This window comes from Urocitellus parryii, chromosome 11, assembly GCF_045843805.1.
Source record: "Urocitellus parryii isolate mUroPar1 chromosome 11, mUroPar1.hap1, whole genome shotgun sequence".
Taxonomy (NCBI): Eukaryota; Metazoa; Chordata; class Mammalia; order Rodentia; family Sciuridae; genus Urocitellus; species Urocitellus parryii.
The window spans coordinates 114,182,020-114,196,800 of NC_135541.1; the positions used below are offsets into that span (position 1 = coordinate 114,182,020).

The 14,781-nt window shown below is 41.5% G+C and overlaps 1 protein-coding gene across 2 annotated transcripts in view; it reads right to left on the reverse strand.

Moving 5' to 3' along the window:
- Positions 1-14,781, reverse strand: part of Nos1ap (nitric oxide synthase 1 adaptor protein) — a 291,877-nt gene that overhangs the window by 38,166 nt on the left and 238,930 nt on the right. For both annotated transcript variants that reach the window (XM_026412681.2, XM_026412680.2), the window contains exon 5: positions 2,475-2,583. In XM_026412681.2, coding sequence (XP_026268466.1) covers positions 2,475-2,583 — 109 coding nt within the window. The remainder of the gene's footprint in view (positions 1-2,474; positions 2,584-14,781) is intronic.

Here is a 14,781-nt window from a genome sequence, read left to right on the forward strand (position 1 = left end):
AAAAATGAATAAAAAGGACTAGGGATATAGCTCAGTGACAGTGCATCCCTGGGTTCAACTCCTGATGATGATGAGGAGGAGGAGAATGAGGAGGAAGAGGATGGAAAAGAAGAAGAGGAGGAGAAAGAGAAGGAGAAAGGGGAAGTGGAAAAGGAAGAGAAAGGAGGAGGAGGAGAGAAAAAAGAGGAAGAAGAGGCAGAGGAAGGAGAAGAAGGAGGAGGAAGAGGAGGAGAAAAGAAAATAGCCCACAAATATAATAGTCTGTTTACCTAGTTTTTTTGCTAAAAAATTCTTTTGTTCTATATATCTCCCAGATTATAGCCAATGCTTTACAGTGGGAAGGTGGGCAAGTCATTTAGTCTCTCTGAGCCTCGGTTTACTCATCTCTAAAACTGGGTGAAAATTAACTATCTTACCTTTCCTATATACACATTGGAAAGATATTAAAATAAGATCAACTATCAAAGCACTTGGTAACTCTATTTGTAACTCTATTAAATTAAAAAGTTTACATGGTCCAGCCTATGTACAAAACTGAAGTCAGAGGCATGGTCAAGGACTCAAAATGAATTAAGGGAATTTCAATCTTTAGACACTTGTCAGAGAACATTAGAGATGGTCCAACCTGAGTTTCCTTTCTCTCTTCCCCAGATCCTCTACAGCTCTAAGGAGGGTAAGACCATTTCTCCCAGGCCCTCGTGTCTCCCACCTCTAGCCTTCTTTCCTCCCTCTTCCTACTTGTGCTTCTATCAGTGTTTTGATACTGCAGTTCAACCTGGCCTCCTCACATTCTCTTTATCTCAACTGTATTATTATCTAGAAGCGAAGTCTGAGAACTTACCCCCTTTCCCTCTCATCTCTCTAGTTTTAGCACTTTCCATACAATGTCATGATTTTCATTTAAAAAGCCCGAGGGCTGGAGCGCAGCTCAGTGGTAAAGCACTTGCTTAGCAAGCATGAGGCCCTTGGTTCGATCTCTAGTACCACAAAAATAAATAAATGAATGATTAAAATTAAGTCTGAGAGCTGGGTGCATAAGGGTGCACATCTCCTTAGAGGAGAGGCAAGTTAGCAAGTTGTGATTTCCTTTATGGAGTTAGGATAGGAAACAGGACATATATACAACCAAACTTAGGATGGTCAGACATAACAACTTTTTGATTTTTATAGTGGGGCAAAAGCTATATGTACTCATTAGAGGTTGTACGTCAAATTTTGAATTTTAATTTTTTCCTAAGCTAATGATATATAGTAAGATACTCCTGCAATGCTGGGCATTGACAGGAGCCTTAGTGCTGGTCAATCATGTTATCATAAGAGGAAACCACTGGTACTGTAAGATCTGCTACTAAGTTAGGATGTTCAGTAGGGTGGGTATATTAAGGGCATTTTCAGCTGAGGAAGGGTTTATTGGGACATAACCCCATCATTACTCAAGGAACATCTGTATTAGTTGATCTTGACCCTGTCACATATTATTATCCCCACTTGACAAAGGTGAGATAACCATGAGTCTATTAAAAATACCTTAAAGCATAAGATGTTACATAGAATCAAAGGAAGTATGCAGGAAGAAGGTGAGAAGGCCTCTCAGGAAGTCAGACTTAGTGGTTTGTCTCTAGAGAATTTTTTTTAATATTTATTTTTTAGTTTTTGGCGGACACAACATCTTTGTTGGTATGTGGTGCTGAGGATCGAACCCGGGCCGCACGCATGCCAGGCGAGCGCGCTACCGCTTGAGCCACATTCCCAGCCCTATTCGTCTCTAGAAATAGTAGATCAATAAGGGTTCTTAAAGGCCCCAGTACAGGGCTTTCCAAAATCTCTTCAGAAGAATAATAGTTCCCAGGCTATTAGCACATTATATCTAAGGAAGCAGGATTTATAGTGGAGAAGCAGCCTGCATAAAATCATTCAGGTGTGGCTAAATCCTAGGTTTCCTAACCCCCATGGAGGTATCCAAAACCCCAGTTCTTTGTGTTAGGTCCTGGAGGAATGGCAGAGAAGAAGAATGCCTCTATAGAACTGAAAAGGTTGCATTTACTCAAGTATCAAGGCCACCTTAACAAAATAATTACCCAGGAAAACCAATATCATACCCTAAGTCTAAACCAGATTCCAAGGGTCATGACTTGAAGCCCACTGATCCACTGATCAGAAGGATCACCTTAGTCCATGGCAATGCTTCTTTTCTAATGCACACTGAGGTCAACCTCATTCCTGGTGTCAACTACCTGCTCCTGTTCCAAAATACTTATCCAATGGCCAGTCCCTCTCCAACTGTTTATATGTAACCAAGTCAAAGTTCAGATGAAACTAAAAGAGAATTTCATTACATAGGAGAACTGACAGTTCCTCCATGTCGGGAATCGAAACAGCCACCTCCAGATCTTTAACAGGGAGACTGGTCTATGTTGGGGATGTGCTGGGACCATCAGAGGAACATTATAGATAACCAGTGACTGATCCTTTACCTTCTTCTTGGACTTAAAGACGTTACACCTGAAGATATTGCTGGCACCATCTCGAGCGATATAGCTGAAGATCTTCAAGTCTTGGGAGTCATGAGAGACATAGAAGATCCTAAAAGAAGAACAACAGAAAAAATGTACTGAAAAAGGCATCCAGGGCTCCAATGGAAAACTTTTGACTAAGGACACTGAAGTCAAGTTATCAAAGGAAGTCTTTTTCCTAGAGCATCAGAAAGCTATCATATAGGAAGTATATGCAACGGACCCCACAAACACAGATACTCCCACGAGTGACTTCCAGATTTGGGATTGTAGACATGAGAAACCGCACTATTGTCAGTCATCTCCTGAGGCAGCAAATCTGTCCTAGTGACTTCTGTGTTTGAAGAAAAATCAATCCTTTATCAGATAACAAATCTAACCCAGGGAAATGTATACAAGTTTTCTGAAAACTGGTCACAATTATCCACAAATGAGGAACCTTGGGGAACTAATAATGCTAACCATGTTGGGAAAACCAAGATACTCCTTTTCATTACTGCAGGTCCTTGGTCATAGTGACTCTACTTCTCTGCCAGGATCATGGCTTCCACGTATTAATTCCATAATTCAAGGAGTGCTGTAAGTGCTACGTGCTACCCTAGCAGCTGGGGATGTAGTGAGAATCGGACAAAGCCTTTGAACTCACTGGGCTTACATGGGGATGTTAATACACAAGTGAGATGAAGAAAACTCAGGCAGAACAGAGATGGAGCATGGTGGGGACTGCTATTTTCAAAAGAGTGGTCACACAGATAGCTAGGCAAAACCACTACAGGAAGTAAGTACAGGAAGGCTACAAGCCCTGCTGGGTGCAGAACGTGTTAGAGGTGCTTGAGAAACAGATAGTGTGGTTCAGGTGGAGCAAGTATGGTCAGTAACAGGATCATAGTAGCAACCAGAGGACAGAATGCAGAAGGCCTTGAAAAGAAAGCCTTGGGGCTGGGGTTGTAGCTCAGTGGTAGAGACTTGCCTAGCACATATGAGGCACTGGGTTCGATCCTCAGCACTGCATAAAAATAAATAAATGAACTAAAGGTATGTGTCCATCTACAACTAAAAATCATTAAAGATTTTAAATTTATAAAAAGGAGGCCTTGTGTTCTCAGTGAGTTGAGAAATCATCAGAGGCTTCCAAGCAGAGCACTGACTTTGTATGTTTCCTTAGAACTAAAGGATCCCTATGACTGCTTAGGGTGTAAGGAGATAGAGAGAAAAGTGGAGGTGGAAAGAAAGGGGAAAACATGATAAGCATGGCGCTGGTGGTAGGGTCTTAAGTGGATTAACTGGACCTAGAATAGGGCACCATAAGAACCACCAGACCTGACCACTGTAGGAAGAAGTGGGGAAGTGAGGTGTAGGGGATGCATCAGAGGAATCAGTTTTGGGTAATCCAGAGAGAGTATTGCTCTTGATAAATGGGACTGGTGCCAAATCCTTTCCACAAAACTTTTTTTTTTTCCTCAATAACAACACTAGGAACTTTATCAAGGGGTTACTAGGCCTGTTATTTAAAAAATATGTTAGTATTGTTTAGGAGAAAAAGAATGAAACTTTACCAGTCTAAAACTTGACCTATAACTTTACTACTTATTATGAGGTAAGCTATGTAACCCCTCAGAGGTTCAGTTATGTTAACTGTAAAATGGGACTGTTAATAATCTTGCAGGGTTATTAAGAAGATGACATATTTAGTAAAATGTCTTTTTACATCTCTTTACCAATGCACTTTCTCCACAGTCCAATAACTGAGATTTTCTTGCAGGAGCCTTAGGGGGACATTCAAAAGAAGAACGGGCGAGAGAGAACAACAACACTGGGAAGAATCCCAGGTTCACCTTGGGGACCACAGTTTCCCTGCTGAACTCTTTAGGAGTCATTTCAATACATCTCACATTTCTACCACCTCTAAATGATCCCCAAATTGATAACATGGCTTCCAAGAGAGCTGTCTAAAGTTATCAAGACCATAGAGTCCCTGAATCTTCTAATAATATCTAACTGTCTTCCCATAAAGGGACCAGCCAACAACGGTACTACAGCTCCTCCCGCTTGAACTCTAGGCCCATCTGGCCATCCCTCTCAGACGTCCCCTCATGAATGTCTCTCAAGCTTCTCAAATTCATTAGACTCCCAACCTGATCTCACCATCATCCCCCTAATTCTGGAAGTCAACATGGCCTTCCTCCTCCTGAGTCTCATTTTGATGAGGAGCATCATATCAAGTGAGAAATCTCAGGGACATCCTTGACTTGTTCCTCTACTCTTCCTCAATATCCATCACTGATGACTAAGTTCCTGCACCTCCCTGATGTCTCTGTTTCTCTTAAGCTCCACAAGACTGCCTTAGGTCTCTCTTTTTTTTTTTCACCAGGATATTTGCAATAGCCTCTATAGGGTGTGTCTCTGCTTCTTAGCTCACCAATTGCCAATGCATCCCCTATATTGCTAGCAAAGTGATAGTTTTTCTTTTTTTGGTACTGGGAATTGAACTCAGGGGCACTCAACCACTGAGACACATCCTCAACCCTATTTTGTATCTTATTTAGAGTCAGAGTCTTACTGAGTTGCTTGGTGCCTTGCTAAATTGCTGAGGTTGGCTTTGAACTTGCAATCCTCCTGTCTCGGCCTCCTGAGCCACTGAGATTACAGGCTTGCACCACTGCTCCCAGCTATTTTTATGTTTTTCTAATTAGACATTTTTATTGGTGCATTAAAATAGTGGTGTTCATTGTTACATATTTGTACATGCACACAAGAGAATAATATAATCGGGTCAATTTCACTCCCTACTACCTTCCCTTTCCTCCTCTCCTTCCTCCCCTGGTTCCCTTTCTGTTTTCATGAGATCTGCCTCTACCTTTTATCCATTTTTTCTCTCTAGCTTCCACATAGGAAAGAAAACATGACCCTTGACTTTCTGAATTTCACTTAATTTTACTTAACATAATGCTCTCGAGTTCCATCCACTTTCCTGAAACTGACAATTTTGTTCTTCTTTATGACTGAATGAAATTCTGCTGTGTATGTATCCCCACATTTATCCACTCATCCACTAACAGACACCTGGGCTGATTCCATAATGTGACTGTGTGAGCTGTGTAGTTATAAACTTGGGTATGCATGTATCACTGTACTATAATGACTTTAATTCTTCAGGCTAAATACCGAGGAGTGGTAGAACAGGGTCTGTATGAGTTCCATTCGTAGTCTTTTAAGTAACCTCCATACTGATTTTGCACAGTGGTTGTACTAATTTACAACCCCACCAACAGTGTGTAAGGGTTCCTTTTCCCCACATCCTCTCTTACATTTCTTATTTTTTGTATTATTGATGGCTTGGCCATCATCTAATTGGAGTGAGATGAAGCAAAGTGGTGTTTTAAAAACACGAATTCCATTGCATCATTGCAAAGGCTTCCTACTGCCTCCAGGACAGAATCTTAAACTCCTTAGCAGGGGGTATTTGCCTTCTGCTCTTGTACACCTCCATAGTCCCAACCTATGCAGGCCTGCAGGACTAGCTTCATACCTCTTCCTGCCTTTGCAACCACTGTGAGCACCCTTGGCATCATTCTGGACTTGGCTCAGGGAAGACTTTTCTTTCCTTTAGCAATCTGAACTGCTGAACCCCTGTGGCTCACCTGTGCCAAAGCATGCATCTCACACTATGATGTTTTAAACAAGAGCTCCTTGAAGGAACAAGGACCACATCGTGGCATCCCCAGGACCACCACAGTGATTGGCACATGGGAGACTCCTGATGCCTTTTCAGGAAAGAGGCAAGGCATTCCTACAGTCATTAATGAGCACCTATAATGTAGTCAGCTCAGCTGTTCATTTTCCCCACAGGAAGTCAGGTCCAGTTAGTTCATATGCATTGCACATAAAACTCCTTTGATTTTGGGTTTTTAATTTATTATGTAACACCCTAAGGACCAAGAACTGGATTTAAAACTGATGCTGCAGAGATGAATGTGAACTGGCATGCCAACATGACACAGATGTGGAAGGCACTCAGGGACAGTGGTGAGCTAAGGTTAAAGTAACCTTAACAGACAAAGCACTTCAGAAAGTCTGATGACAACCTGTACTTGAGTACAGCCACTCCCTCTGGATTGGAGCTCTCTGGAAACTGCTCTGCTTGCTGGGTCCGAGTTCAGAAATGTAATGTGTTGTTCTGAGAAGCAAATAACCTCTAGCTAAGCAAACAGTCATTTAGTTCCTGCTTAGAAAAGTTTCCACCAACACAACCAAGCAGCAGAGTTTTTCCATATGACCTCATTCATCAACGAATTAATAAATCAATGAATTAAAGGCTTAAGTCCAAACTCCCAGATCTAGAAATATATTTCAAGAACACTTACTCTCCACGACTTGGTTTTTCTTTTTGTTTCCCTCCCTCACTCCCTTCCTTCCTTCCTTCCTTCCTTCCTTCCTTCCTTCCTTCCTTCCATCCATCCATCCATCCATCCATACTGGGGATTGAACCCAAGGCACTTTACCTCTGCACTACACCCCCAGTCCTTTTTAATTTTTTATTTTAAGACAGAGTCTTGCTAAATTGCCCAGGTGGCCCTCAAACTTATGATCCTCCTACCTCAATCTCCCAAATTACTGGGATTACAGGCATCACACTCAGTGTTCACAACTCAAATTTTCTTAAGGGCTGTAAATGAGTGGGTATTTGAAATTGGGGAAGAAATGTGAGCACTTCAGGGAACAGGGAAGATTTACTTTCCACCTTCCCTCTTCATCTGTATGATTAAGATTACAGTCCTTCTGATCCTGCTTCTATAAACTGTCCAAGTCAATCTTCTTAATTTTTACAAATTCAAAGGCAGGGTACCTAAGCAGTTTGCATGAGTTAATAATAATTCCTAAGGTTTCACAAGGCTTTGTTCCCACTTTAAATTTTCTAAGATTTCTTGCTTTTATTTTAAAATATGCAAAGAATTATAATTTTACTTACTATTAAAACTGTTGTGCTTAAAGCCATAGCAATAAAATTCTGCAGATTCTTAGGTCCATAAACTTCCCAAAATGAGCAAAAGATAAATAATTTCTTGGAGAAATTGGATTTTGAGTTTAGTATAATATTGGAATTCAAGTTGACAAAGAGATAAAGAGTCACCAAACCCATCATCAATACCCTCCTTCCAGGCTATTAATCTACAGGTAAATTTGTTTTTCCCTCATCAGGTTTAATGAATGAATGTATTAAGAAGGATTAACTTATCACAAATGGTAACTGCTCCTATTACTTCTACACTACTGCCCTAGTGCTAACCTCTGAGGCCTTAGAGCACAAATCTAAGCCTTCTTCCAAGTGGCAGTGATCTGAACATTTGGAAACAACCACCATGTTTATATTCCTTTCATTTTTGTTTCTTAAAGACAGAGAGAGAGAGAGAGAGAGAGAGAGAGAGAGAGAGAATTTTTTTAAATATTTATTTTTTAGTTTTTGGTGACACAACATCTTTGTTTGTATGTGGTGCTGAGGATCGAACCCGGGCCACACGCATGCCAGGCGAGCGCGCTACCCCTTGAGCCACATCCCCAGCCCCTATTCCTTTCATTTTTAAAGACAAACACTTCCTCTTCTCTTTAATAGTTCCTCAACAAGCCCATCACATCCCTTCTCCCTCTGGCAGGTTTGTATTATGGGAAGAACTTGAGCTTTGGGGTGATAAAAATCCAGGTTCAAGGCTTAGCTGTACTAAGTCCTAGCTACTGGCCTTGGGCAAGTTACTTAGCTGACATAATCCTTTGTTTCCTCATCCGAAAAAGACATATTATGATCTCTTAAAGGCCTTGTTTGGGGTATACAAACACATACATGCTGCATTTAACACAATGCCTAACACATAGCAAGTTGCTTGCTTAGTAAATACAAGTTTCATTTCCTTGTTAACCTTTTTTTGTACATATACCAATTTGCCAATGAATCTCTTAAAATAAAGTTTACATAACTGTACTTTCATAAAGCAATCTGAAGAGCACAGAGTATATTTGCATAAATCTTTTCTGCCTAAGAATGAAATTTTTAGCAGACCATCTCTAATCATGTTTTTTCTTTAGTTACAACACCTCACTTCTAGCTCACCCTGTGGTCAACTCAGATGTTTAAAGTTAGTTTGCATACCTGCTCTAAGGCATATTTCCTGGTTTCCAGGACTGGCTCCTAGCAATCACCTTTTTCTTTTCCAGACTATGTTAGATCATCTGCCCAATGATCTCTTCTAGAATTTTTTCCAGGAGCAATGACAAATTCACTAGTTTTTAATTCCTGGACCCAGATTTTACTGTTTCCTAAAAAGTGAGATGTCTTCATCTTGCAGTCTTCTAATATCCATTCCTCATGATTTTGCAAAGATGACGGATCACTATTTTACAGTCACATTTTCTTAGGACCCAAGTAACACATTGAGAGGAGTACTGGATGCCTTTATTTTTCCTCATGGTTTTTGAACATCTTCTTTTTAAATCACATATGTTTTGCTGTTTCTAATTTGAAGATCAGTTCTCTATTTGACAGGGGAAAAAATAAGAAAGATGGTTATAAAAATGGGACTTGAGAGTTTCTCCATATGTGCCAACTCTCTCTTTCCATTCTTTTTCTCTCATCCTCCGTCAGGGTTTCAGCTCTCTGTAAAGGTTGTTCCTTTGTACTCATACCTGTTTTTAAGCCTCACCTTCTATAGTATGTACTTTTAAAGAACAGTTTAAGGAAACCTGGGTAGCAACATGATTTTTCTTGATAGTCCTTGGGGACTAACTGGAGTCATTTATATTGTACTGTTGTCTTAAAATCCTCATCCCTAGCCAGTGCAGTGACACGTGCCTATAATTTCAGGGGCTCAGGAAACTGAGGCAGGAGGATAACAAGTTCAATGCCAGTGTCAGCAACTTAGTGAGGCACTCAGTAACTTAGCAAGACCCCATCTCAAAATAAAAATATGAAAAGGGCAGGAGATGTGGCTCAGCCTCTGGCCATGAGACCAGTTTTTGCACTGTCATTCTTTCTCTCTGAAATAAAGAGCTCTAAAATGATACAGCCAGTTTGATGGTTAATTTTATATGGGAACTATTCTGGACCACGGGTGTCCAGGCATCTGGCCAAATACTACTCTCAGTGTATCTGTGAGGGTGTTTCTAGATTAGATTAACACTGGACAAAGCAGATTGCATGCCCTGAAACAATTAAAGAACTGAATAGTACAAAAAAGCTGAGTAAGAGAGATCTCCTCCTGTGTGAATCCTCTTCTTGGGTCTCATGCCTGCCAGCCTTCAAAATGGAACTTAAACCAACAGTTCTCCTGGTTTTCAGGTCTTTCCACTAAGAAAAGAACCATACGTCAGCTCCCCTGGGTCTCTAGCTTCCCAAATACAGATCTTGGGGGTTGGGGGTATTGCTCAGTTGAAGAGTGCTCACCTAGCATGCATGAGCCCGTGGGTTTGATTCCCAGCATTTTCGCAAAAAAAAAAAAAAAAAAAAAAGCACCAAATACAGATCTTGGGACTTCTTAGCCTCTAGAATCATGTGAGCCAATTCTTTATAATATTTTTTATGTATGTAGATGTTTGTACATATACATGTGTATAATACACACACATATATACCTTCTCTTTCTCATATATTGGTTCTCTTTATCTGGAGAACCCTAATACAGCCATATTCTCCCAGATATTAGCATCCTTCCTAAAGCCTCATTCATGGGGAACCACCTGCTGATGTAGAACCTTTTGGCTGAAGAGAACGGGAAAGGTCTTGAGCCACTTGCACAGCTGACAACATGTCTGCAGCCATGTATCTCCCCATTCCAGAGCCACAGAGGAACTTCCATGCCTTCTCCTGTCAATCAAATGCTGCTGGGGCTTATCCAGTCATCCCAGTCTTACTCCAGAACTCTCTCCTGCTACAGCACAAAGCACAGAACCTGAGGCCAAAGGATTTACACCTGGCCAAGGGGCCTCTAGTAAATTCTTTCCCATCTCTCATCCTTGAAGTGAGAATAATAAAAATGTCTTACAGGGTGGTCATAAGGTTCACATGAGATAATAGATGGGCAAATATTCTGTAATACAAGAAATTTTGTACAAATACTTTAGAACTGTGGAAGCAAATCTAGACATGTCAAATGGAAGAACAAACAGAAATAGTCACTGTTCTCCCAATATCACTGTCTCTGAAAGTAGAGAAAGGTGGTTCTCCAGTTTGAATGTGGCACTGTATTAGACCTGTTTTTCACTACCATAATGACAAACCTGAGGCAGACTATTTTACAAAGAAAAGAGATTTACTGAGCTCACAATTATGGAGGCAGTAAGTCCACACATCATGACAAAAGTTCCCCACTGGTTGTATTGTATCATGGCAGGAATGCATGGGGATCTCTGTGTGTCTACGTGGTTTCTTTTTACCATGCCTCTTAATTTACTTTTAACTATCTTTAGATAACATTTTCCTTCATGTTGATAAATTTTCTGTCATTACTGCTTTTATCTGATTATTTCTTTCCTCCCTCTGTATTTATAGGGCTCTTTATCATTTCATCTGTTTTTCTTTTATTATAAGTTAGTTCAATTTCCATCTTTTTCACTCCTCATTGTCCATTTGGAGACTGCCTTCCTCAGATTTCACTTTCCCAGGGCTGCTATTTGGCATGAAGTAAGGGTAATGACCTCCAGTAATGATGCCCACAGTCCCTCGTGGAACTGGTCTCCTTACTTCCAAAGACACTGAGGTTTGGGGATGCATCATCCAGTGTATGCTTGTCGTCTGCTTGTCACCATGCCTAGGTCATATGTCAAAGACCTAGCTCATGATGGTATGTTCTGGAAGGAAGCCTGGGATTCCAGGGCTGGGAGAAACCTCAAGAGATAGTGAAACTCATTTATTTAACGGCAGGCATAGAAATGCAAATATAGGAGCTAATTTCTAAGGAATTACACAAATGTCTAAATTATTGTTGCAAAAATCTACTGTGTACCTAGAGTAAGGAATAAGCATTCAATTGAATTCTAAAATCTGGTGAGAGCCAGAACAAATACATATTCATCTTTTGAAAGTCTAGTTAAAGCACCCTTGTGGCCTATCTCAGTGGCTAATTGGTGTTTTGATTTCACTGTTACTAACAAGTTCTTTCTTGTGTCCCACTAAAATCTTCCCTGCTGTACTTGAATCAACCACAAACCATCACCATAGCATTTTCTAAATGTCAAGCACGTGATAATTTAATTCCTTCTTGTTCAGTATTTGACAGGCAGGCAAAATACAGGCCAGCATTCTTCATAGAATCGCCATACAAAAATCTTTTCATACACTTCAAGGTTTTAACTTCTCTCAAATACTCATAATTTCTCCGAAATAACTTCACCTGCTGTTAGTTGTAAAAAACAAAACAACAACAATAACAACAAAAACAAATCCATTTACACAAGCTGTCAATTCTCTCCTCTCTGTTAACTGAGTTCATATACTCAAGTGTGTCCACATTTGCGGGGGCGGCTAGCCCATCCTTTCTATACTTCTCAGGACCCTCAGGCTTCCTGAAGGCTCTTGCTCAGAAACATAACTTCTGCCCCAGAGCCACAAGGCCAAGAGAAAAATCGACAGACCACATATAGCAGAGACACAACTTTGGTGGTATGCAGTGGGGAGAAGGGGGAGATTGCTTAGAAAATTTAGCTTTCTCTTCTTCTTTCTCTGTGAATAATTTATCCTCTGACTTTCAAGATGGTGGATATTTTCCTTCAAGCACTATGTGGAGAGTGGCATGATGCATAATCTTTCCAGGGCAAAATAAATCATACGCAAAGGTTCACACTTTTCTAACCCTAACCCTTGGGTACACTAGAGTCCTGTGATGTGGAGAAATAACAACTGGCACAAAGATACAGGTAAGGCTGTGGCTCCTTCAGTTTCTCAAAATTACTTGACCACTCTGAGCCTCAGTTTTTCTCACCTGCAAAATGGAAGAAGCATATAAGATTTCTTTTTTCTTTTCTTTCTTTCTTTTTCTTTTTTGGTGGTACTAGGGATTAAACCCAAGACCTCACACAGTGGGCTACATCCCCTTTATTTTATTTTGAGATAGACAGCCCCTGGATTTAATCCCCTGTACTGCCCCCCAAATAAGAAAAGAAACAAGAAAGAAAAAGAAATGTGCATCTTACTCTATACCTAGTCCTCCTCTGCCTCATTTCAGTTCTCTAAGGATACAGAGTCTGCCCTTGAAGAGCTGAATGTACTGATGGTGGGGTCTGAAAGTGCAGAGTGGAAACAGAGGGTTATGAGATTGGGAGAAGGAGGCAGTGTCTGCCTGTGCGAGTCAGAAGAGGCACACAGGGCAGCTGCCACCTGCACTGCACCTTGGAGAAGGTGTGGTGAGAATTACGGAATGAGGAATATATCAATCACTGTCCTGGCAGGAAGCACATCAATTGAGGATTCCAAGGCAAGTTAATAGGGGACTATCTACAAAGGTGAAGGAAAACATCAAAAGGGTAATGCAGCACCAGGGGTGGGGGACACTTGAAATCCCAAGGCCAGAGGAGGCAGTGCAGTGAGCATTTCCAGAATCCAGATGAGAGAATCATGTGCCCCCTGACAGGAACTCTGCAAGAGGTCCAACAGGTCAGCCTCCTTGGGCAGGGAACACAGTGGGGAGGGATGGATAGAAGGTCTGGGGGCTAAAGAAAGCTATCCATCATAGAGATGGGAAGGAGGAACACTCTTTGTAACAGGTACCGTACAAGGAAAGAAATGGATGGAGTGGTGAGGTACAGTCTGCTTGGGCACGGGGAACGCAGGACATGCCAAGAGACTGGTAGAAGGTGGGACTAAAAGGTCAAGCTCATCTTTGGGGAGCCCAGCTGTGCCCTCTGACTTTACTTTGTGGGCTCAGAATACCACTGGGAGTCTGAGCAGAGAAGTCCTATCGCAAGAAGTCATGGTGGTGTGAAGGATGGACTGGAAGAGGCCAGGAGCAGGAGGCTACTGCAATATGGAAAGTTTGGGGAACAGAAAGAATCTAGGGGGCTGGGGATGTGGCTCAAGTGGTAGCGCACTCGCCTGGCATGCGTGCAGCCCGGGTTCCATCCTCAGCACCACATACCAACAAAGATGTTGTGTCTGCCGAAAACTAAAAAACAAATATTAAAAACTTCTCTCTAAAAAAAAAAAAAAAAAAAAAAAAAAAAAAAAAAAGAAAGAATCTAGACCTGGGATTTGCCAGTAAGAAAGGCTGGACTTGGATCCCTGTCGGGCTGCTTACAGCTGTGATATTGGGTGAATCTTCTCATCCTCAAGTTTTTGGTCTTCTCATCCACACACATGGGAGCCTCAGTGAGAACTTGAGTTTGGCAAGTCGAGTGCTGGGCACAGGTGGATGAAGGACACACATGTACTCTGTTATACAGAACAGAGTCTGTGAGCCAGACTGAGCCGCTAAGTCCAGCGAGAAATGCTGAAATCCTAACAAAGACAGGGGTAGCAATCAGGAATATGTGGAGGTAGACCCAGGTCATTTCTCTGGATCTGAGAATAAGGAAGGGGAAGGAAAAGACTCTGAGTGACTTGGTGGATGGATTGAACATTAAATGGGTCAAGGGAGAAAGAAGGAAGAGAAGGGTGAGAAGTCAGGTAAAGAGAAGAAAAAGTGTGGTTGGTCCTAGACATTTCAACTTTGAGAGGCTAAAAGCACTCAGACTGATTCCCCTAAGAGGCAATGGGAAATAAGGGATGAGAGGCACAGATCTGGATGTCATTAGGACTTGAGGGGGCGGAGGTTGAGGACCATGGTAAGTATGAGATTCCATGTAGAGCACAAAGGACAAGAAGAGAAGGACTCATTGAGAGAATTCCACTAACAGTATCTATCTATATGAAGGGCAGAACTGGAATAGCCAGCAAAAAACACTACTGAGTAGAAAAAAATTAGATCAGAGAAGGAATAAGAGAAGACTATCATGGGAGTTGGGGGGTGGAGGGAGTTTCCACAAGGACTGAAAGGTTCATAGCATCAAGTGCTTCCCAGAGACTGAATGGAATGTGGACAAAGAGGCAGCAGGGACTTAGCAACAAAGACATCACGGTAGCCTTGGCAAGGACAGTCTCAGTAGAGCGGCTCTGGAAGCCCAGTTGTTGAAAAGCATGTGGTAGGTTTGGAACACAGCCAGCCAATGCAATTATACCAAAAATCTCAGGAGCAAAAGGGCAAGAAGGTTAGTGAGCACCTTTTCTTTTTCAAATGGAGAAATCTGAGCC